The 24,504-nt window shown below is 41.0% G+C and overlaps 1 protein-coding gene across 15 annotated transcripts in view; it reads right to left on the reverse strand.

The window, feature by feature from the left end:
• ADGRL3 (adhesion G protein-coupled receptor L3) overlaps nt 1-24,504 on the reverse strand; it is a 486,265-nt gene that overhangs the window by 258,457 nt on the left and 203,304 nt on the right. For 14 of the 15 annotated variants that reach the window (XM_085058079.1, XM_085058071.1, XM_085058067.1 and 11 more), the window contains exons 4-5: nt 3,746-3,766; nt 2,799-3,012 (exon numbers count right to left, since the gene is read on the reverse strand). In XM_085058079.1, coding sequence (XP_084914205.1) covers nt 2,799-3,012; nt 3,746-3,766 — 235 coding nt within the window. The remainder of the gene's footprint in view (nt 1-2,798; nt 3,013-3,745; nt 3,767-24,504) is intronic. The other variant, XM_085058069.1, reaches the window with a different exon arrangement.

Below are 24,504 nucleotides of genomic sequence, written 5' to 3' on the forward strand. Positions count from 1 at the left end.
AGAGATTTAATGTCCTATAAAATAGCTCCCTACAAGCTGCTTAAAAGTCCTTTACTTCAAGCAATACTCCCAAAATTGTAGAGAATTTCAGGGCAATACTTGCAGCAAGAACTCCTTGTGTTCCCTCTGCTTAGGGGGCTCCACAAACACACCGTAAGATTTATGCCTTTCCCTTTCAAAATAACCTCACGTAGTCGTCTGCAAAAATTAAATTATATAAGCATACAGAAGAAAGGAACATGTTAGCTCAGGCTGTTGGGTTTTGGATTTTTTTTTCAGTGGGGTGGGCTGGGGGGAGCAATCACTAATATCTACCATAAATCTGCTCACTCACAGCCTTACCTCACATACTAACACCACCTCTGTCTCACACACTTTCCTTCCCATCCTTCCCTCTCTCCCTCCCCACAGCCACGCCGTAATGTGTCCGAGTCGGCTGTGCAGTGTTGCTGATTAAAATCTGCCAGTAGTTAGACAACTTATTATACAGCCTACAAGGGGACTGTGTATTTATGAATGCAATAATTAATCAATGCGTAATAAGCACACATTGCGCATACCATTTTTCCTTCCATGCACAGACAGCTTCAATTACCATGCAGGTTACACTGTCACGACAATCTTTAGTTCCCAGTAGCTGCTCCCCCACCCTGCAGTGTTAGCAAAGACAAGCTCACTGTGTTGGAGCCTGCATTAATCTGCAAACCCACCCAAATACTGCTAAATTGATTAATTTTGCAGGTAGAGGCTTTCAGAAGAAAATGCCATAGTTAGTGCCACAGCTACTAGGCTGTCACAATTTTCCTTTTAAACTACTTTTTTCAGAGGCTCGGTTATAAAGTGTACTCGGAGCTGTGAGCTGACAGACTAGTTTGCATCTTAAGAATATATTTCATTTTAATGGCTTTATTTTTAAATTGTTTCATCTCTTTGAATTAATGGAAACTTTAAAAAAGGAATGAGACTGACAAAAATGCAAAGTAGAATACTTTTCCCTTTTTTACCTATCTTTTCACGTCAGGCTATATTTATTTTCAGGAAACTCAATAGTACCCAATAACAGGATTGCACACATTTTCTCCCCTCTGGTGTCCATCCTCTACAGCACCACTTTCTGCCCAAATGGAATAATAGAGATACTTTGCCCCAGAGATGAGCTTCCCTGCTAACTCTGCTAAGCCATTTGAGCCTGCACTGATGATACCTGCAAGTGAGTAATCACCAGAAGTTTTCCATGCAATGCCATGAGCACAGAAGATGATTATGTGCTCTCCCTGACCAAAGGGCCAGTGTTTATTGCAGACTTGCTACACATAGGGACTGACCAGAAGGTTGCAGAGCTCTGCATTTGGCTCAGGAGCTGCTGCCTGGAGGACACTAATACATATATAAATATAAAAAAATATTAATACTTTGTACTCTGTAACAGCCCACAAAGGGGATGACATGGTTTTATTCTGCCAATATGCAGAGGATTAAGGGTTTCTGCTTGAAGCCACTAACAACCTGAACAGGAGAATTACAGTAATTCCACTAAAACCACACCAAATCCAAGGCACTGGCTGATGGCACATTGTTACCCTTTCCACTCCTCTTGGAAATGCAGCTGGCACAACCCTAGAAACAAGACTTCAGTCAGCTACACAAGGAGGTCCAACTTAAGAATGGTCTTACAGGAGCCATATGCAGACAAGGACATTTTCCATGAGATTTCTCACCATTTTGAGACCTAAATGCTCACCATGGAGCAGTTCTTAAGGAAAATCAAAACCAGCAGTTAGCCTGTGAAACTCATGTTGCTCACACCAGTCCTTTTTAGTGCAAAGCATTTCACAGCAAACAGTAAGATACTCCATTGAAACCCTGCACTGTTCTAAGCCATTAGGTCACTGTTAGGTCCCAAACGTGGTTGTCATGACGTCAATTAACAACACTTTGCCTATGCCAACGCCATTATTAATACCTTGAAATACTAATCTCTATTACTAATTAACAGTCAAATGTACTAAATAATTATTCACACGTTAGGAATGTATTACTGAATTCAATTACACGTCGAGCTGTAACTTATGAATCCTTCCCACAACACCACTTGTGTCAGAAAATATCCTTAGAAATTCAGCTATGTTTAAAAGGCTTTTCATAACCAAGCTTCCTCTAGGTTGGAATAAACTGTTAGGCCCTGGCTCTGCTAGCCAGACAGGGGTCTGTCTACATGTCTAAGTGTATCTCAGTTACCATTTCCAAATGCAGCAGCCACATTTAACAGCTATAGTGATTATACAGAATTTTAGCAATTCACCAATGAGAATACCAGTGCTTGACTGGAAATTCAGATCCTCCCTAAAACTAAGCCTGGCAACATAAGGAATGATGCAGATGCTTCTTGGTGTTTTGAAAACTGCAAATGTTATTCAGAACACAAAATATTAATTGTTTGAAGGAGATTACTGGCCTTCTGTTTGAACACAGCACAAAAACTAGTGAATATGCATTTTGAGAACAATTACCCTTCTGCATTCACTGAGAGCCTTGATATTTAGGCATTTTAGAGGGAATATCGGGATGCAGTAAGAATCAAGACTGATCAGCAGTACTTAGAGGAAATGTTATTTATATTGTATGATGCTAAACCAACTCAGTTAAACCCAGAGTTTAGCAAAGATAGCTGTAATTCTGTGCACATACACCCAGACTAAGCACCTGCATTTGCTCGTGCAAACACACACACAAACTAGTGTGTGCGCTCTGGATTAAAAAACCAACAGTCAGCAAACAAAGAATATTAAACACTATACCTTTGAGTCATAATCTTATAGGCATCTGGCAGATAACAGCGGATATTCTCCATCTGAGCAGGATCAGAGTCACAGATTTTATCGTCAGTCCTGCCGTAGTTGGCACTTTCGATCATGATAACATCTGTTCCCGGGCAGCGCAGCTCGATGGGGTAACTCTCGCAGGACAGCTCCCTTCGGACCACAGCCATGGGCACTGGGGCACGGCTGAAAGCTGCAAGGATTAACACAGAAACACGGTCAACATTGACTTGCCACACTGAGGCTAAAATTAAAAGCGGGATGATGTTCAGCAGCAGCTCTTATCCATATGCTGTGCTGAGATGGTTTCGGTACCACTGAGATAAGGTCTGCAGCAACAGGGTCCGATCGCTGGCTTGCTGGCTATCCAGAGAAATCACTTCCCCACTCAGTGACTCGATTTTCTCATCTCAAAATCAAGCTAAAGATCCCTTTTATACAGGGCTTTAGAAATCCTTTATTGAAACAGGTAAATAGCAACTATGGAATTGTTATTATTTCTACTTACCAGGTGAAAAACTAGTTGGCTTTGATATATAAAATTACAGCCCTATGTTGTACTTGAACAGGCAAAGGAAATTTTATGACAACAAGCAATCCAAGCACCCGGATCCCACCTGCTCAGCAAGATTGCACCTGTCCTACAGCAGATGTAATAACATCTGTATTGCTCCTGGTCCTTTTCTTAGCCCTTAGAAAATGTGATCCTAATGGCTTTTGCTGTAGCCTGCAGCATGCCGGGAGATGGCCTGCAGGTTCTGGCAACCATCCCAAAGTTTGGGCCCTGCAGTGATACTTTCCATGGAAAGGCCAATTCATGGGACACCAGATGATTTAAGTTCAGTCTTAGCTTTGCATTGGATCTGCCTAGATGGTCAAACAGCTGGCAAATACTTGTGAAATTAAAGAGCTCTCAGAAATCTTACCTGTTTTAAAAGAAATCCAGGCTACAGTTTGCAAAAGAAAAAAAAGAAACACACTTTGAGATGCCTTGAAAACAAAGCCCTAAAGTATTAGTAAACAATCTCACTTGACAACAAGCAATTGTATTTCCCATCTTTACAGCCTCTTTGATCCACAGATCTTAAACAGCCTGACGAATGTGAATATATTAATCCCCAAATATCCATAAGAAGTAGCTACACATTGTCTTTCTCATCTCAGCCACAGAAGGGTTTTGCAGCTTCCAGAAGATCTCATGGGATATCTGTAGTGATGCTGGGAACCAAATACTTGTTTCCCAGCATAGCACACCAGTCACAAGCTGAAATAAAAGCCAACTCCTTTGTCCTTTAATTCCATGAGGATGAAAACTCACCCACACCAAAAAGGTTTCCAGATATAGGGATGATGTGCCCTCCCAGCTACATTTGTACACTTCCAACAACAAAACTCAACATACAAACCAAGCCTGTCTCTATGTGATAGTGACAGAGGTTTAACTCTAGTAGATCCCTGGCCCATCTGACAGCAGGCATCTTTCAACAACTCCCTTCCCTCCTGGCCCCATTATAAAAACTCCAAAATATCCTCCCCAAAACCAAAAATTCCATCCAATGTTCTGCTGGCTTGTTCCATAAAACTTCCACATGGTACATGCACACCAAGTTTACTTATGGAAAATAAGATTATATTGATGTTTCTCGGAATACCCTTTCAACCATATCAAGGCTGCTCTTTCTGTCTGTCTGGCAGGCAGCAATCCAACACATTGACTTCATGAAGCTTTCTATTATTGTCAGTTGTTTCATTTATGTATTACTGGACAGATTCTCAGATTTCCATTTCTGTAAATCTGCAGGGATTACTTTAATATCAGACCCTTACTGATGTGCCAGAGTTGTGGACTAATTGCCAAACTCCCAAGACAGACGTGCTTATTCCTGAATAAGAGCTTGCACAATTAGCACAGCTTTAGGGTTTGGATCACTTGAGATAACCTCCTTCCCTGAGATTGGAGAAACAGTTTTGCCCTGGGCTATTGCACCATATATTTGTGTAATGCATTGAATTCCCACTGCCACCAACTGCAGTAACAGGAGGAGGAAAATGAGGAGGACAAGCATGAACCTCTAAGATGCACTGCCTCATTCTTACCCTTGGCTTGATGCCAGCAGTCAACAAGGTGAGTGGAGGAAGGATGGGACAATGTTAGAGACAACATTTGATTGAAGAGATAAGCCAGCCAGAAAGGCAGAGTCAGCAGAGCCCAGCAATTTCAGCCTGCCCTACAAACAACTTCATGAGGTATTAAGGTGCTTACAGAGATCTGTCCACAGAAGCCCTGCTCTGTGAAACACTGGACTCTATGGCAGCAGGCCAATGCTGACCAGAAAACTTCTGATGCCAGGCTTCTGATTTTGGAAAAGAGCTGTGGTGAGCTCTCCTCTCAAGCCTGTTCTGTACTAAACCTGAGCAGATTGGTGACATGGGAGGCAGAAGGTTTCTAGCAGCTTTTGGCAGAATGCTGAGGCCAAGGTCCCTCCCTCCTCCTGCCATGTGCTTAGATGACTCCTGTTAACTGCCAAAAAAATGACAAGATGAGGTTTACAGGCAGTGTAAGCTGGAGTTTGGAGCTATGGTTTGGCCCAATCCTTGGGCAATTTGGATCTTTTTTCTCTGGAAGGTTAATGTAGGCTATACAAGGGGCAAAGAGAGTTGCTAATACACTACTTTACTTTTTACAGTTCCCACTACAGAACACAAAACTTCTGACCCACACGATTTAGAAATTCTATTTGTGCTCTTAATTCCTATGCTCTTTTCCTTTTTTTTTTTTTGGGGGGGGGCTGTTACTATTCTGTATCAATGAAAGATATTAAACATGTGAGGGCAATGGAAAAGCCTACTTAAAATCACAAAAATTAAATGCCTGAGAATTCACTCATACAAACCCAGTGTATATATCAAACAGCAATACTGTACAAATGCAGCTAACCTTAACTGTTGTGTTATGCTAGAAATAAGACATTAAGAATTGCTAACAGCAAATTACAAAACTGTTGTAGATGTTTCTCAAGAACAATGAGTGAGAACACATTTCTTGTGTCATGGGTATGTCTCCTGTACATGAGACTTTACAGCATTAATCTACTAAAATTGCATAAATATCAGTTCCAAAGACACCCCCAAAACCCAAGCTGAACCCTTCCCCAAAATAACAGCTCATGTTCTGCTCTCCAGTAGAGAATCTCTGGACAGGTGCAAATATTTCTAGATTTGGCTTTAAACTTCCTGGAATTCACCTTTTTGCCTTTCACATAATCACTTGACTGCTTGCCATTAGAAGGACAGCTTTCACTTGCAGACACCTACCTCCCCGTGGTATCATGCAGTCAACATTTACACTTATTTTCTGGATAAAAAGCATAAAAAATTTAACACCCTGGAAAAACTAGAAGCAGCTGAATACTGTAATACAGCATGATCTCCTGTCGTGCTTTCTCCTAAAGCAATAGGCACATGTTTTCCATCCTGCCATTGTCCACCAAATCACTCACTCTGCATGGCTTTTTTTTTCTACTCTGGTATCTGCAATAAATACTCCGAAGGGAGATTAGAGCCTGGCTGTTTATCTCCTTGTAAACACATTTTTTGTCATTGCATCCCTATATGATAATCTTACTTAATCATTTTTACTGGTTTTCCTGTAAGGAGCAAAGATGTTTTGCTTTTTGCTGTGAAACAAGATACATCAAAGCCCATCTGTGAAATACATAGCACAATTGTATTAATTCATTAATACACTTCTCTCTTTGAGCAGCTCCCTATCTTTGCAGTCTCTCATTGAGCTCCTTATTTAATCTCCTAAATAAATGACCTAATTGTTGGCTTGAAGTCAAGAGGAGCTGGTGGTTGCTCACTACTTTGAAAAACAGGTGTCTTTTTCCAGGATCCTGCGTGCAGACAGCCATCCAAATACAGAACTTAAAAAGAGTGTTTTTCAAATTCTTTAACGTTTAAATGTGTGCCAACTTGAGTTTTTTAAGTGCAGCCATTTGGAGGAAAATAATCCTCCTGAGCTTCTGCAGGGCAAAGTGAGAGCAGAGGGTGAAAAGGCAACAGATAATGACAGGATTTTATCTGGGCGATTTAGAACTCCTTTGTCTCTGCTAATTTCAGGAGCTGGAAAATTAAGTAAGTCATCAAAATCTTGTGCTTTTTCTCCCCCTCGCTTTTGACCTCAGAACATAATTGCCTCTTGTCATGTCTGCAGGGCATGGGCTTGTAGTTATCACTGTGTGCTTAATCAAATGCTGAAATAGCCTTTAAATTATGTGTCTCCTTGGCTGCTGGAGACTTGTTGAGCTCTCTTACATTTAGAGGCATGATGGTAGTAGATGTACTTTTAAAAGAAAAGTGTGGGTTGATGCTTTTAATTAGGTTTTATATGCAATTTTCCCAGCAAAATCATGTTCTGGCTCAGAATTTTCAGAGAGAAATTTCAGTGCATATTTAAGGGGTGTGAAACAAAAGCTGGAGTTGTAGAGATAATTATTTTCACAAGTCCTGTATATGATTTGGTCTGCCCAGCTAAATATCTGACTTACTGCTCCCAAGTGCAAACAGCGTGCTGGGTGAAGAGGTTTCCTAGTAATTTGGAGGAATGCTTCTGTGTTTGTAATTTTGCAGTATTCAATACTCCCACAGTTCACCTTGGCTCTGTGGGGAAAAAAAATCATAAAGTAATAATAAAAAAAATCCCCCTCCCCTTACTCTCAAGCCCACTCAGGTGTGGGTAGGAGCAGAAATCCCTTTCAGTCAGTGAGTCAATGGGCTCTGTAGGACTCACTCCATGATGAGAAGCACATTCTGGAGTGCTTTTCTAAATTAGGACCCTACTTTTCCCTATTAGGATATAAAGTCTCCTTAGTGCATTTTTTTGCAGCATGCAGACATTGCTCAGTATTTCTTCTGTCTCTGTTTTCCTTAATCCAAATTATGTCTGGTGTCTGATCTCAAGAACAATGTTAGTAGCAAGCAAAATCTTGAGTTAAAGATGGTGACAACAAAAATTTCTCAAGCATCCAATACTCCCATTTCCCAGTATTTTCATTGCCCACAAATATCAAGAAAGCTCTGACAAACTTAAAAAAGCTTGGTTGGTCCAAAGTTCTCTGAAATTTTATGATTAATACACAAATACGGAAATACCATTCTCTCTCCCCCACTTTCTCCACAGATGCTGACAATAAAAAATAAAAAAAAAAAAAGCAAACAACTTTGTTAGAAGGACAGGATGAACAAGCCTTTCTTCTACTCAGCCTGCAATGGGGTTAAAGGTGCATCCTACAGACAATGGCTGGTGCCAAGACATTGCAGCAAATGCTTGCAACATCCATATTCAGCTCTCCCAGGGAAGAAAAGACTGAAGGCAGCCAGAGTGGCCAAAGAGCTGAAGCCATCAGCAGTGCATGGCTGGACAGTGCTGGTCCCCACTCCCAGCTCTCCTCTCTGGGCATCAGCTCATTGCTGTCTCATCTATCGAAAGGGGAACATTATCTTACCTCCCCCATTAAGCATTCTAAAATCTGCAACGGAAAGGAAGAATTAGATATATATCCTCAGAAGGTGAAGAATGTGGCTTCATCTTTGGTTTCCCCATATGAATCAAATACCCACATCCTCCTGGACTATCTTGGGCTTTCTTATTTTATAGAAGATATCAAAATCAATTTGCAACTTTCCTTTTGTCATCTTCACCAGACCTAGTGATTCCCCTCAGCCAGCAAACAACCAGCTATGAACAGACTCCACAAACTGCGAGAGCATCTTCTGTCATGGTGGGATGGAGTTACAAAAAAAGACAGAAGAGAAATAGAAGGCTGGGCAACACCCCAGCCATGGGAACCAAAGAAGAGTGCTCAAAAACCAGAAACCCCTCATACCCTTCTCTGTGCCATTTATGTGGAGCTTGAGGTGAACTATCTTATGGTTCAATAAATTGTTTACTTCCGTTTTTACACTGAAGGGGCACTGGCTAGGGATTTGCTCCCAGACTGCATGAGCCAAAATAGATATTCATCTTTAAGTTAATATCTCATGCCCTCCCCCACAATTAAAAGGATATGCAGAAGGTTGTAGCAAACATAGAGGGGCTTTTCTATAGAGGCTGCCAAAACTCACACACAATCAGTGTATTTTCCAAGGTGACTCAACTAAGGATACAAACAGGAGCACAAAAACACCCAAAACCTAGCCAAGTTCTACACTGCACATCTCTGAAACAATCCTCTGTCTCCATGCATAAGCCTCATGGAAAGCACCTTTTATTTCCATGGCAGGTCTCCTTCTGCATTTCTAGACACTCTTCGTATCACTGATATTCCTCATCTCTTTGCCATGCTCAGCTAACAAATATACTCCTTTTCCCTCACTCTCCCAAACCCTAATTCAAAGTATGGAGAAGTTTTCCTCATTAGTAAGAAGGATTCGATTCTTTTAGACTCTCTCAGTATCTTCCTGGAGACGAGAAAAGAAACTCACAGACAATGGAGAAATGCACTGGTGGAAGATCACCAGAAAGAGGAAACAACAGTGAAGTGGATGCATTTGCACTTAAGGATGAGTGCTCATGAGGGAAATCAGTCACTGCAAGGCCCTATGAGGAAACCAAATGATAAAAGAACAAAACCACAGAATCGAGGTGGTAGCTCTGAATGGAGGAGTTTGACAGCAGGAGGTGTCTGAGGCACTGTGTAAAGATTGCTCATGAGGAAGGTGAACTCAGTAATTCACCAAGAAACTAAACCAACAGGGGGAAGAGGGAAGGGGGAGATTTCTGCTGGGCTGATAGAGTTGAATCAGCTCAGAAAAGGTTAGTTCAGGTCACAGGAAGAAAGCAGAAGATTTTTAGATGGAAGGGCGGCTGAATTTAGAGTGGTTTTCAAAAATACATGACAACCTACCTTCAAGTCAGAGGTCAGAAGGGCAGTTCCAGCCTGGGCTAAATGCCACTTTAATGAATTTAATTAAAGCAGAAGCAACAAGTTGAGAACAACAAACAAATAAAACATGGTCTCCAAGGGGATGCTGAATGCAAGTGCATTAATATTTAGGCCCCATCACAGGAAAAAAGCTATTCTCAAGTATCTTTTCCCTTGCAGTGGATCATCTAATTTATACAGAAAGGCACACATAAGATAGTTGGATACAAATGTTCTTTGAATTTATAGGCTTCCTTCATATGAATTACCTTTCAAGTGCAGGAAAGCAGTGCACAGACAGGGAAAGTGTCTGTGGTTAAAGCCCTGCACTGCAGTGCACAAGTTCTATAGCCAACCTTTATGATAAACTTGCCCTCCAGCCTAACAGTGACATTATTAAAATATCTGGCTTTTATATCCTGGTCCATAACATTGAGACATTTGTTTTCTCAATAAGGGACGCATTAGGTTCTCAGCCACAGGGACCAGTTCTTTTTACAAATCCATACACCACAAATTTCACTGGGGTCTTTAGTAAGGAAAAACATGTCAGTTATTTCTTACCCAACTCAAAGTTAGTGTTGTTACAATAGGCACTTAATTGTCTCCAAAAAAAAAAAAAAATCCCAAAAAACCCAACAAAATCAGAGAAGCTTTGACTTTGACATCGCTGAACAACCTTGATATCTCAAATTTAATGCAGCACAAATTAATGTGGTGAAGTGAGTAGCATTTGAGTATTAACAGAACTTGCCCCATTTCAAATTACTTCACATTTAATTGTAGCCATTAGTAAGGTTAATTTTTTAATCTCACATAAAAACTTTTACTAACCACCATGCAGGTATAATCATAGAAGCAATTAGATAAATGAGCATCAAGGGTTTAGCCTAAGAACATTAAGTAAAAAGAATCTGTTTATAATTTTCAGATTTCATATTAAATCATAAGTTAATTTAAAATTATAGTTTGTTTTTGTTCCCATTTAAAACACTAGTTTAAATTCCTACCCTTTCTACAATAATGCAAAGCTGGAATAGATTTCCTGTTACCGGCAGAGCTTTTTTGGGTTTGCCATTGGAATGAGCTTCAGTAGGATTTTGTAGTGGCCCAGATGGGTATTTCCCAAATGCTCTTCTGCATCTTGTATCTCTGTAAATGGGAAGGTGGCAGCCCTGGGCTACAGGAAGCAGGATGAGGATAACCTGGGGGAGGCCAAGACCCAAATGCATCCTCAGAAGTCAGAGATGCTCTGCCATGGAAGATGAAACAGAGCCCAAATTTGAGTTCTATCTCACCATAGGAGAAAAAAATGGGGGGGGCGGGGGGGGGAAGGGAGGGGGAAACCCCAGACAAAACCACAGCACAGTAACTAACTGACAGAAAAAACCAAAAAATCAGGAAGAGACCCAGTGAACTCAGCAGGTTCAGAAATTCTTTTAAGGCTGCTGAAAATTAGACAGGTTGGATGTATTTGGAGCTTTACTGAAGAGCTGCAAATAATAGATTCCTAACAAGTAATACCTTCTCAAAGTTAAAGTTTAATTTTGATTTACAGTTCCCTGAAAAGCCTCTGAAGGGGAACATTAAAGCTCTTGTAGAAATATCTGCATTATTACAGAAATGATGAACAGCAGAGTGAAGATTACTTTGTGCTGTTTGTGGACTTGTTTATCAGAGCAATAAATCTATTTTTAAGTTTGTACTGCCTAGAAAGGAGAACTATGTGAAATCTGGAGAACTGTCCAGAGAAAAAGACAGGCAGGCAAAAAAGAATTTCTACCAAAGTATTAGAGCCTGTCATTCAGATATCTGTAGAAAAGTCTGGGGCCCCAAATATTTACCATTTGAACCAAGTACTTTACATCAAAGGCCAAAAATGACATCTTCAGTGTTCATTTTACAAGAAGTTGCCCAGACCTCAAAGATTTGCCATCTCAAGGAAGTAATATGGGCTAAATCTTAGATCATTAAATAAATAACTGATTTTTGTGTTTTAGCTCTCACAGCTCTTTTGAGCCTCTATCGTAAATAACAGAGAATTTGTCCTTTCTGCTAGCCATAACTGTGAACCTTTTTTGAAGCCTGAGACTACCTTAAGATCTTGACTTGTCAGAATTGCATTCCATTGTATTTTATTTTTATATATATGCACAAACTTCTAAAAAGGTATGATGCATATGAAACAGGCAAAATGGCAAGTGCAGTTTTCTACATGGCAAGATGATTGATTTCAAGGAAATCATGTATTTTTGCCTGTAAGTACCCCTCCTCCTCAGTAGAAAACAGCAAAACATTAAAACTAATGAATTAACTCCAGAAAATGGTTCATCATCTAGGGAACACAACTGAAATCTTGAGTCATGAAGTTCTCTATTGAACCCACCTGCTCAGAGCAAGCAATGACCCATATTATTTTCCCACCTAATCATTTCCCCCATCTCAAGATGGGTCAAAAAACCCCAAACCAAAATAAAACAAACAAACCAAACAAAAAAAAAAAAAAAAAAAAAACCAAACCAAAAAAGAACAAACAAAAAAACCCAAACCCGAAAAAAAACCCCACCAAAAAACCCCCAAAAGCCCACATGGGAACAGCTGAGAGGTGAGGGAGGGGATAATATCCTGTGGTACCACCAGGACCCACTATTGCAAATGTGGGGCAGCAAGGGCACAACAGCATGGCCAGACTTACTTTACTACATTTTAATCTGCAATAAATGTTCTGAATCCTGCCCTCCCATACCCCACCAGCTGTGGAGGTGTCCCAAGATACAAGTTTCTGTTCCTTTTCCACTCCAGCCCTCAAACGGGTTAACACTAGCCTAAAAAGCATTTTAAAAAGCAGCAATAACAATACTCTGTGAGTAGTCACAGAGACATTGTGCTCAGTAAAAAAAAACCCACAAAAAAACCCCAAAAAAACCCCAACCTGGTACTGGTTAAAAGGCAGCCCTCCTTTATGAAAGTCCCTGCAGCAATGGATATCATGATTCATAACTTGTTCTGTGGGAAAGTGTAGGGCTCCTTCAGAGACACCCATGTGCACAGCTGAACAAAATGAGGGTCTGTGCCCCAAAGGACACTTTGAAGAGAAGAGGAAATGTGTGCAGGTTAGGAACAGGAGCTACAGTGGCACAGGAAAGGACAGTCATGCAGCATGAGTAACAAACAGGTGCAGATGCTACACTTAAGGGCACAATGCTCACCAGTTCAATGAAAATATGGCTGAAAAAAATTATCTAACTTGCTTCAGGAGAAAACCACTGCAAACAACCATGATGGATGGAAGACTATCTCTTTTTTTTTAACACAATCACTAAACTTGTTTCAAACTGTCCTCCTTCAAGAGGTAGATGAAAGAAGTAAATCTTTCGCTGATCTCTCTGGCAGCAAAAAGCAGGATATATTTGCCCAGCCTAATCAGAGAGAGATAGTGGGCCTAAAGGCAAAGAAATATTTTCAACAATATAACCTGATGAAAGAGTCCATTCCTCCTTCCCCTACAGATAAGGTGTCAGAGACCAGGACTGTTTTCAAGCCCCAGAACTGCTGGGACACCAGAGGATGCTCAGACAAAGATGATCTAGGCAGCTTTCCTCAAGATGGTGTGGGAAATGGATGAGGTTGGGGTGCTGCCACATCCAGGGCTAGGGATGCCCTCCAAGGACACTGCAGGCAACCCAGACCTCCACCCAGCAATGCCTCCTGACACTTGCGAAAAAAAACCAAACAAACCAACCCTGTACTGGTTGCCCCTAAAGTGTTTTGAAGGATTCTTTGAAGTTGGAAAAAAAAAACCAAAGGCACCAGGGAAAGGTTTCCAGAGAACTGTTTCTGGGAGATTATTAATTAAATCTCTAATGTAATTATGTTGCAGTACATTTAAGTGCACTTTCTAAATAGAAACTGACTTTTATCTAACAAAGGATCCATTTCAAGCACTTTTTCTTCTATCTATAATATCCATTTCCTTTTGTACCTGTTTCAAGCATTGTTCTTCTGGAGTTATTTATACTTCACATTTAGAATTTTGTGCTTTTTCTAAGAATAAAATTGTTACATATTTTCATCATCTCACACTTCGTTTTCATATTTGAGGAAAGAATTCTGACGCCACTGCCCCTCCAAGGGCACTTTTGGAGCACAAGGAAAAACCTTCATACCTTCAGAAAAGGAATCAGACTTTTCTACTCACAGTTCTTCTACTGCCCCCCATTATTCCATAATAAAGCTCCTCATAATTTGTGTAGGGGAAGGAAAAAAAAAAAAAAAAAAAAAAAATCAGTTTTTCAAGGTGGAACTACCTGGGCAAAATACAAAAGGTCACTGAGCAAGGTCATTGTTGAGCTAGTCTTTTTGATGCACTGTAATGTTTTCCCTTATTGATTGTGTTGATCAGAGACTAAATAAAACCCCAAACAAGCAAAAACCCAAACCAAAGCCACAAACAAACAGAAAACAACCCCCAAAAACCCAACAACAAATAAAACAAGACCACCACCTCCATCAACAAACACACAGATGCCTATGAGTAAATAACCACAAACCAATTTAACTTGATAAGTAAAATAAGATTACAGTCCTGACTGATAACATATATTGGAGGGCTTTAGCCATGGTAGTTCCTTATAGATTAAAATATTTCACACAAAATTAAACAGAAATGAAGATTTAAGATTAAAAATGCACAGAGTAAACTGAGAAGTCTGTTTCCTGAGAAGACAAAACCCCCAAGTCTGCAATCATGAGGAATAGCTTCTTTTGTTAGGCTATTTCACTAAAAAAAATTTTTAAAAAGCAGCAATGTAGTTAACAAGTACAAATTACAGTTTGGAAACACAAACATGCAGCGCTAAGAGCTCCAAATACAAATCAAATAACTGTAGACCATCAAACTAAGAAAAAATATGCTTGCAGAATTTTTAAAGAAGCATCAGCATTTTTAAGCTAGTAAGGTTTGTGGGTCAAAGACAACCAGCTATCAAGCACAAAGTGAACTCCTTACAAATATTCAGCAACTCTCTGCAATCTGTATTTAGAAAGAAGCAAACAGATTTATTCATGATTCACAGTGATGATGCTTTCTGTTCTAGCAGATATTTAGAAAGATATAATAGCAAAACACCCAATATTTTTCAATCTGAAGAATGGGAGTTTGGAAGAAACCCACAACCCTCCTAGGAACCCATTGCTGTTTTTAAACTTGATTTTGGACATTGGCACATTGCTAGTAACAAGCTTTATTAAAAAAAAAATGGTATGAAAAGAAAACATGAACATAAAACATACGAAAACTTCCGCACAGGAAAAATACATTAGCTGTTGCTTCGCAAAAACTAACGTAAATGTGGAACTGTCATCCCAACTGAAGCATTTCTGGAAGTTCAGCAAGAACCTCATCAGTCCAAAATCATTCAACACATTTCTTGATGATGTGAAAGAAAATAAACTCAGAGCTTGCCAAATTTGCAGTCAGCGCAAAAACTGATGGAATGTTAAGTAATGACACGGACCTTGTCGGTTTTGCAGATTGATCTATACAGTGTCTGAGCAGACCATGCTTCAATAAAATCCAAGTCCATGTAAGGATACAAGAAGTGCTCATTATGTGAGACCACAGCGTTGCAAGCAGTCACTCTGAAACAAGACTGTTTCCATAACTGATAAGAATTCGAAAGACACGCAGCAGCTCAAAGGGCAAACATGATCTCTGCAAGTATGAGGAGGTGAATAATAAGTAGAAGTGGGAAGATGAATTTGCCCTGCATATGGTGTTAATGAGACCATTCCTGGAATATGTACACATTGTGGTGCCTGCACTTCAGAGAGACTGTCAGAAACTTTGAAACGGTTTGCAAAAGAGCTTAAGAAAAAAAATAAAGAAAAAAAAGAGGGAAAAAAACCCACAAAAAAACCCAAGCAGAGTCTGGAAAGCCAGTTTTTCAAGTGAGCCACCAAATTTACTTAGTCTGTTTAAGCAGTCTGAAAGACTATTGTAGTTTTCAGGTAACTACCAAGATATTTCTCTTTAATCTAGTAGAAAAAGGCAAGCAAGATTCAATATCTGGAAGCCAAAGTCTGATAAATGGAGATAGAAATAAGGCACATATTTTTAAGCATGTGAGCAATTTACCACAGAACAGTCTACTTATATATATATATATATATGATTTGTTCCTTATCAGCTGAAGTCCCTAAACAATGACTGAGTATTTTTCTGGAAGATACCAGAGCCTGATTCACAAATTACTGGGTGAGATCTCTACTCTGCAAACAGTCTGGCTTGTTGATCATAGGAGTTTCTTTGTACTTTAAGGATCTCTGAAGATTTGGGGGAAAGTGAACAGGAAGAGAGGAGGGCATTTAGCTGCATGGAACTGACTTAATAAATTAGCTTAGAGTAAAAAACCACACTGAAAACTCAAAAGAAAAAAGCCCCCACGCTAAAAAGCTCAACGACAACAAACCCCAAAACAAAAAACCCAAACAACAGAAAATCATCAGTAAGCTTTTATGCAGCTACCTGCTGAGCTTATAAATGAAGAGAAGGTTTGTATACTGCCTTTAGTGGTTGTGAATAGAAAAAAAAATGTTTCAGGACAGCATCTTTGAATTCCCAGGAATGAAAAATGGCAGGGAGGAGGAAGGGAATTGCTTAATGCAAACCAACAGATGGGACTTCAGTCAGAGGCTTGCTTTGTTTTCATAATGAACCATAATCTGTGTAATCTAAAACAGTTTTTATTTGCTGCAGTGAGACAAAGACTGCAGCTATGGCATGTGAATTGTTTTCCTCACCCTTCATCTTCACAGAAGGTAAGGATGCAGATGCCCTGGCCCTGGACTAATCAGCCAGAGTAAGTTTAGAAGGATGGATGAAAGTGTAGGTATGGCACTATGTATTTAGTAGGTTTGTCTGCTTTGCAGGTTCTTGTTTTGCTTTCTTTTTTTAATTCAGCTCTCCATGGCTATCTAATAAATTACTGTAATTCTGCAAAGGCTATTAACTGGCCTCTAGGTGTTACCAGCTACATGTGGTGCTGTGTACCCTACACTATCAAATCAAGAGCAGACACATTTAGGGGTCTGGTATGAGGTTACTGGATGGGTCGGGGGCATTACTCCCCAAATCCCACTTCCCAGTCACGGTGCTGCAAGTGCTCCCAACCCTGGCCTTGTCCCCTAAGTCCTCTCTGGCTGTGCAGCCCCTCGTGCCAGCTGTGTGAGCTGCAGAGAGCCAGCAGCACTGCAGAGCAGCAAGGGCTCAGTCCTGCTGGCAGCTCTGCACCACAGATCTGTCCCTGCCAGTCAGGCAAAGCAGGGCACAGCACCCCTGTGTTACATCAGGTTACATTAGACACTGTACCACAAAATGGACAGGTAAGCATTTCAACGGGTAGGCACAAAGCCAAGAAAAACTTAAGCTACCTGGAAGCCTGGAGCTTCAAACAGTGGCTGCCCCATATATTGCTTATTATTTTGCTCAAGTCCAAGATTTAGATTTCAGAAACATCAGACATCTACTTGTGGTTTCTCAGTACCCTTATATTCCCATAACATTTTGCAGTATAAAATACTGACTTCTATTCATGCATATTTCCCCATGTTATCAAGTCCATCTTCATATTAAAAATAAATGAATTTAAAATGTAGGCAGCTACATATATAAGCACTCTGCTTGAAAGACATACTTCATCTTTAAATAGCAGCAATCAATACATACACTGTATAACCTAAACAAATTTCTATTATGAATTCCTAATGGATGCATGCTTTGGTCATTTTTATTACTAATATATTATTGATTTACAGAATACATTACCACCTTAGGCATTGGGATTTGCTGGAGTCCTTACGTTGTGTTTGTAGTTTTAGTCAAAATAGGAGCCAAAAGTCAATACCCCATTTACCACTAGCATAGCCCCACTATAGAGTTAGATACTTAATTATGGTCTGAGTCTCACAGTAGAATCACTTGTCTTCCACTGGCACATATAACTCCTAGTTTTTAATGTAAAATTCTCTATGAGGTCTGTCTGCTTGTCATTCACTCTATTGCCAAAACACTTTGGGAGTCACAATTTGGACAAAATTTACAAAAACACTGGCAGTCTAACCTTGCAGATCCCTTACAGGGCAGAGTTTCTCTGAAATCAAAGCACCCACTCGGGCTCTTTTGCTCTGAATCAATGAACAGTTTCTCTTTGTTGCCATTCACATCAGGGAGCAGTGATTGACTCCTGCAGTTGCCCAGGAGAAAGGGAACCAAACAGCTTTCTTTGATATGAATACTAATACCAGCAGACAGGGAGAAGACAGCATGCCAATCAGCCCCCCCACTACCTCCATACACAGGCTGCAGATAACACGTCAACTGCTACTCTGTGAGGCTTCAGAAGAAGCCTGTAATAAGATGGGCACATCATAATATTGTTACACAAATCAAATCCAAAGTGTTTGTTTACTGCTGCAGACAGAAATGAGGAGGAAGAAGGATTTAGGGTTACGGTTACTCTGGTGAAACACCACGTTGTTAACTTGCAGATCTAGGTCGCACAGGTGCAAAAACACACGTGTGTCTTGCCACAATATTACCATGCCTTGGGCAAGTCAGACTGTATGTCAAAAGCCAAGCCTAGAAATGGCAGGGATGCAGGATCACAAGCATCACTGGATTTTCAGCTGCTCAGTGACACAACTTTTCTATAATCTCTAAATCAGTTAGTTCCTGGGAAAATCCAAAGTAACATTGCTTTTCTGGTTTTAATATCTTTTAAGAGATGGATGAGAACCCATCCCTTGGGGAGAACAGTCTACAAGGAGGGAACTCTGTTTCTCTCAGTTTTTTCTTTGCCTTTTTTTTTTGTTTTGTTTTTAAACTGATTCATGTGAGGATAGAGGAATAAAATAGATCCGCAGAGTACAAGCGCTTTGCACCCTTTTTGCAGAAGAACAAACAACTGCAACAGAGACAACAGTAATCAAAAACACGCCTGAGAAAATAACAGCCGCAAAAAGCAAAAGTCATATCAATTGCTTAGGCCTCTCTGCACACAGAAGTTAAGTGAGGTGAAGCGAAAAAGTTTAATTCACTGAGCTGACTAGAATTAAACAAATAAGCCATCTAAAAACTGGAAGATAAGCTCCAAAAAACCTGCCTATAATGCACCCTGTCACACCAACTTTAAACTGTTTTTTCACACACTGTCCCATTCCTTACCTAAAGGCAAGGTGCTCATCCCCTCCCCTTTCATTTCTTTCTCACCCAAGGATTGCTTCTAGCACATGCCTTGCAGGGGATGCACAACACGAGCCAAATTTAGAAAACAGCTCAGTCTTGGTCTTTGCTGCAACACCAAAGGAGACAGGAAAAGCTTCAGCTGTGTGTTGAGAGGTCCCTGAACACAACACATCCATGAGGGGAAAACATCACGTCAGTCTTCCCTGCCTTGTCGCCACCCAGCCATATCTCTCTCTGCAGTGATAACTTTGAGGAGCAGCCACAGAGCTACGCAAGAGGCTGTCCTAGCAGACACAAAGCCTGACAGATTCGGAACACACCCAGCAGAGGCTCTTCCAGACTAAGGTAGGGCTCTTAACAGACAGAGTTTTGCAAAAAAAGCCTCACCTTTAGAGCAGTACAAGAAAAAGCTTCCAAAGGCTCAGCTGACAGACACGAGGCATTTTGTAAGCAGCCTTTTCTGCTTCCCTCCTTATTCACCAGTGCCAACAAGAAAACATGATCGAATATAAAATTATTCTGACTGATGTCTGTTGATGAATCTGTCACACATGGAGACAGTCCTGGAAATTATCCTTGCTCCACCCCCCTCTAGCATGGCTTGTGTCCAGGACCCCTAGGTTATAGAGCAATTCCCATTTTTGTGAATGTTTACTGCATCACCATCCCTGTTCAACACATGCACGCAAAGCATGGTGAAGCTGGTAAATACTAAGAGTTTATTTTATTTCTTGTGCCATGCGAGGACATGACAAAACAACATGTTTCTAAAATTAAACTCTACTTATTAACAGAACTAAATAACGAGATGCCACAATTTTACTTAACTTCAAAGCCACAGGCAGGAGTTTGTGGCAGTTGTTTCAATAAAATGTGTTATTTATCCAGATTCACCCTGAACAAAGCAAGATGTAAGGCACACCAGAACTGGAAAATAACATTCAAACAATATCTCCCCTTCTCAGTTTTAAACACACAGCCAACACTGCCCCATTGAAATATCTTCCAAACAAAACAAATTCCTTACAAAGATTTTTTTAAATATATTTCTTTAAACACAATTTAAAACAGCTATGCAAAATAAATAAACAGAATCTACAGGAAACCTTTCGTTCCAGCCCAGCAAAAAAGCTTAGTTGAATCCCACGCAGTGGTTTGGGGGGCTTTTGGGTTTTGTTTCCTTTCCCCCCTTACTTGTTTCATGAAGGGTACCAGAGCAGAGAGACAGCAGGCAGGAAATTAGGAGGCTGGAGGCTATCAGTGGTGGAGAGCTTGGCTCTGTTGGGTAAGCCTGTCCATATTCTGCATCACCCAACCTCTAGGAATGCACAGACCCTGGGATTGCCTTTCCCAGGGATTATTTTCAGCAGCATCTTTGTGCTCCTGCTGTATGAATGCGATCAACAGCCATCTCCATGCTCACTGTATGTGAGGCCATTCAGATACACCACAATACTTCCTGAAGTCAGGAAGCTGAGGGACTCATCCAGGTCAGTTTGGCATAACCCAGAGACATGGCTGTTTTATCATGAGTTAAGCAGCTGTATTTTCTCCTTGGCAACAATAAGAGCTCTTTTTCTGCATCCTCCTTCATGGCCTTGGACTGGACTAACTCCTCAGTTTGCTAAAAGGCTCTCTTGATGCTGTCAGCCACACACCAAGGATGGGACAGTTTCAAAGGATGTGATGATTTCTTCACCAGCATTAGCAGTACTTTATCCTTCAGAAGCCACACAGGCATTGCACAGATGAAGGGAATAGGAGACAAGGCTGAGACAAGAGGCTTCTTTTTATTTTTAGCCTTACATTGCCCTGCAGACATTCATATCCTTCAGTTACATTCTCACATTACATTCAAATACTGGACAGGGCCCAGATATCAGCTCTGCCCCCCTGCTCCAGGGTTGTCCTAGGATTACACCCATGCCTGCCACAAGTGGTACTGCAGTGTGTCAGCTGCATGAACCTCCAGGCAAAAACCTCTCCACTTGCATGGGCTTGGTATCACAGCACTCTTGCTTTTGCCTGCTAGGCACAGAATGATTGCACTGTATCTCACCAAGGCTTGGTCACATTTCCCCAGGCTTACATTTTCCACTTATCAGCGTGGCTGGGATTATACAGCAGCTGGCCTGGCAATCCAGAGCAAACTGAATAGGCTGTTGACTCACAGCATAGCTGTAAATATGGCAGTGAAATGTTTGGCAATCTCCTCTAGCACTGCACACACGGGAAAGTAGGTCCCTACCTCCTGTGCTTCAGGTTCCTGCAGCCCAGGTCTGCTTCTGCATTAGGTTTTTAGCCCTTCACTGGTTGTTTCAGTCAGCTTTCTCTACACCCTCCCTCCTGCTAACCCATGCATCATGTGGATTCAGTGCTGGGGCATCTTTAATGTCCCCAGAAATTATGTGCTGGAGCCAGAATTGTCACCTCTGTCATGGACTCAACAGCCTTTTTTCACACTTTGGATCTGGGCAACAGGAGCAGTACTGCCCTGCCCTGGGTGAGGACACTCCCAAACACAAGGCAGCTTGGGCACTGTTTCCAGCAACAGCTTCTGAGTTCAGCCGTTGGGGTCACTGTTCTCCCAAAAGCTGGGATGTAAATTTTATGGTTGTTTTCTTATCTTTATCCCCCAGGTTGGTCTGTGCACATACTCACGTCTTCTTTTCTCTATCACCCTGCTCCTGCAAGGGAATTTTGTTCAAAATGAAAGCTTTTTTGTGCTTTGGAGATCTCGCATACAGCTCTTTAATTTAGTTTGATGGTGAAAGTGGTGTTCTTTTTCTTCTCCTTTTTATCACACTCTCACTCGATGTGCAACAGTCCTGCTCTGAGCAGGAAGTTGGATTAGAGACTCCAGAGGTCTCTTCAAACCAGCATGGATGTAATTTCTGCCCCTCATGGATCTCCTTGGCACCACCACACCTTTTTCCAGGTAACAGCCCAAACTGAACAGTTACTTCAGGAACAGAATTGGTAAAGGTAAAGCTACAACTCCAGCACACACCAAGGCCATTTTCACAGGCTGCCTTTCTCTTGCTTCTCCTAGCCTCGCTTCTTTCCTCCTCCTAGCAGGGAAGTTGCCATGGAAATTTCTTGAGAAACAAAGAGAAAAAGGGATATAAGAAACACAAAGCACCAAGGAGGGCATGGAAGAAAAAACAAATGTATCTTTTGTGTTAATAAATCCATTTCCCCCAAACCTTTATCTAGAAAGCCGCTGATGAAGAGACCAGACTCTCCAACACTGCTGCTCTGCAGCACATTCTCCATCCCATGGCATGGGGACTTGGCTGGTAGCCCCTGTGAAAAATGGCATCCCAGCAACACAGGATGCTGAAGCAGACAGAGTTCACATTCATGTGTGCACCTAAGAACTTTTCCCTCCCTCTTAGAGTTGTTGAGAATGCCTTAAAGGATCAGTACAGGCTTTCAACACTTTTTCCAAGGTGCCTATGTGGCTCTCAAACCAAAAGAGACTGGTAGGCAAGAGGGAAGCAGACAAAGCAACGAAAGAGAAGAAATAATAAAGGGAAAAAAAAACTCCTCAGAAAATACAAGAGCAGATTACTTCAGCTCCATTCACAGCAGTACTCAGTGCTGTCCAATGATTCTGCAGTCATTTATCACCGACACACTAAGAGGATGGAGAGAAGCAAGGTCTAAGAGAGATTAGAAAACAGATACATGTAACGATACCAATTGCTTCAATTTTTCCAGATTATGCCTTATTTTCGGTTCCTCAAAACAAATGCCAGAGCCTGGTTGTTGCTTGGTGTTTTCAATTTCTCTGGATATTGACCTTGTTATCTTGACTTATGCCCATCATATATGCTGATAGGGCTCTATAAGGATCTTAACTAGAGTCTGAAGATAAATGCAGTCCCCAGTCAAGGCTGTTTCATACACTTATAAAGCAGCAACTTCAACAAGACACAACAGAGAGACAGAAGTTTGACATGCCTAGCATTAGTAATGGTATGAGGAAGGTAATAGGAAATAATTGTTCAGTTCTCCTCCTAATACCACAAATGAGGCAAGTTAATAAAATACTTGCATAGACAAGGTTAAAAAACAAGCATAGTGATGTATTTTTGCACACAACATACAGTGTCTTCAGGAACTCACTGTAGCAGGATGGTGTAAAAGCCAGAGACATTAAAAAACAACTAGACAAATTCCCATAGCACAAGGTCCATCAGTAGCTTTAACCTGACAGTCCAGATGTTATCTCCAGATTAGAAAGTCTTTACATCAGAAGATCGCAGATGTGCCATTGTTCTCATACTACTTTTCCCTTCACCCCATCTGTTGCTAATTACTGCTGGAGACAAGACACTGGATCAGCAAGTCTTCAGCCTGATGCAGTAATAATTTCCCTAGGATGTTCTCACTGCTTCGAACAGAAGCAAGAGTGTCTCCTATCATCTCCTGAACAAAGTGAGTGATTGTGAGAAAGCAGGGGAAATTAGAGCTAATTAACCTAAGTTGACTTTTGCCCATCTATTGTGCAGAAAGAAACTGGAGAAGTACATGTGCTGTTGTCTTCTCCCCTGCACCCTATTGCTCTATTAAGCAAGATATCACTACATCAGTGTAAAAAGGTATTTCCAAAAGAATAGGTTTGCAAAGATTCCATTGGCCTAACACCCGTTCCTTGAACTCTGTGTTAAAACTCCTGTTAACTTCAAGGATAGCCCTCAAAAGAGGTAGTAATGACAGCAGAGGAGAACACATCTCACATGCCAATCCTCCAACCAAAGCTAAAATATCTCAAAGGGAAACATTCAACAGGAACCCCCCACACATTCCCTGCCTCTATCACTAATATCTAATGATTCAGCCAGGACAAACAGCCCTTTGACACCAACATGCCAAAGCCAAGTGTGATCACAGGAGCATGGCCTGGCTTGTCATCCACCCAAAATCAGTGGGAACAGGGGAAGGTTGAAGACCTCAGCTCCAGGATATCCTCAGACTCTGCTGTGGCATAGCTAGTCTTGTTACATACAGGAACATGACTTGTACAATATTGCTGTGTACAGGTCTGTATTTCTGCATCCCACCAAGTCACCGACTCTCAAGTCAAAGAAAAGAGACTTTGCTAATGATTAGCTTCCTGTTTGGTAAGAATAGTATCGGCAAAAGAGAGAAACCCTATCAGTGCAGAAGAAGCTGCAGTTTCAGCTCAGCCCATACAAGACACCACAGGAATCCAGCATACTGAGTACTTTACTAAGCTACCATCTTCCAGCTCCCATAGGTGGTGGCATATGGCAATGAGCAACGCCCAGTTAATCCAAAGTCTGTATTCAAGTCTCAGGATATCCCACCACAACAGAAGAAGAGTCAATTCCCATGAAAGCAGGATCTCGCTCTGCTTCCCAGTCACCAAAATAGCTTTGCCAATACATACCCTGTTTCCAGCCCTGCAGCAGCCAACAACCTCTAAATCCCTTCTTCCTGTATGTGCACCAGCATTGTATGGGTTAATGATAAAATAAATATTGCT

The sequence above is a fragment of the Lichenostomus cassidix genome, chromosome 4 (assembly GCF_008360975.1).
Source record: "Lichenostomus cassidix isolate B80296 chromosome 4, HeHo_3.0, whole genome shotgun sequence".
NCBI classification, from domain to species: Eukaryota; Metazoa; Chordata; class Aves; order Passeriformes; family Meliphagidae; genus Lichenostomus; species Lichenostomus cassidix.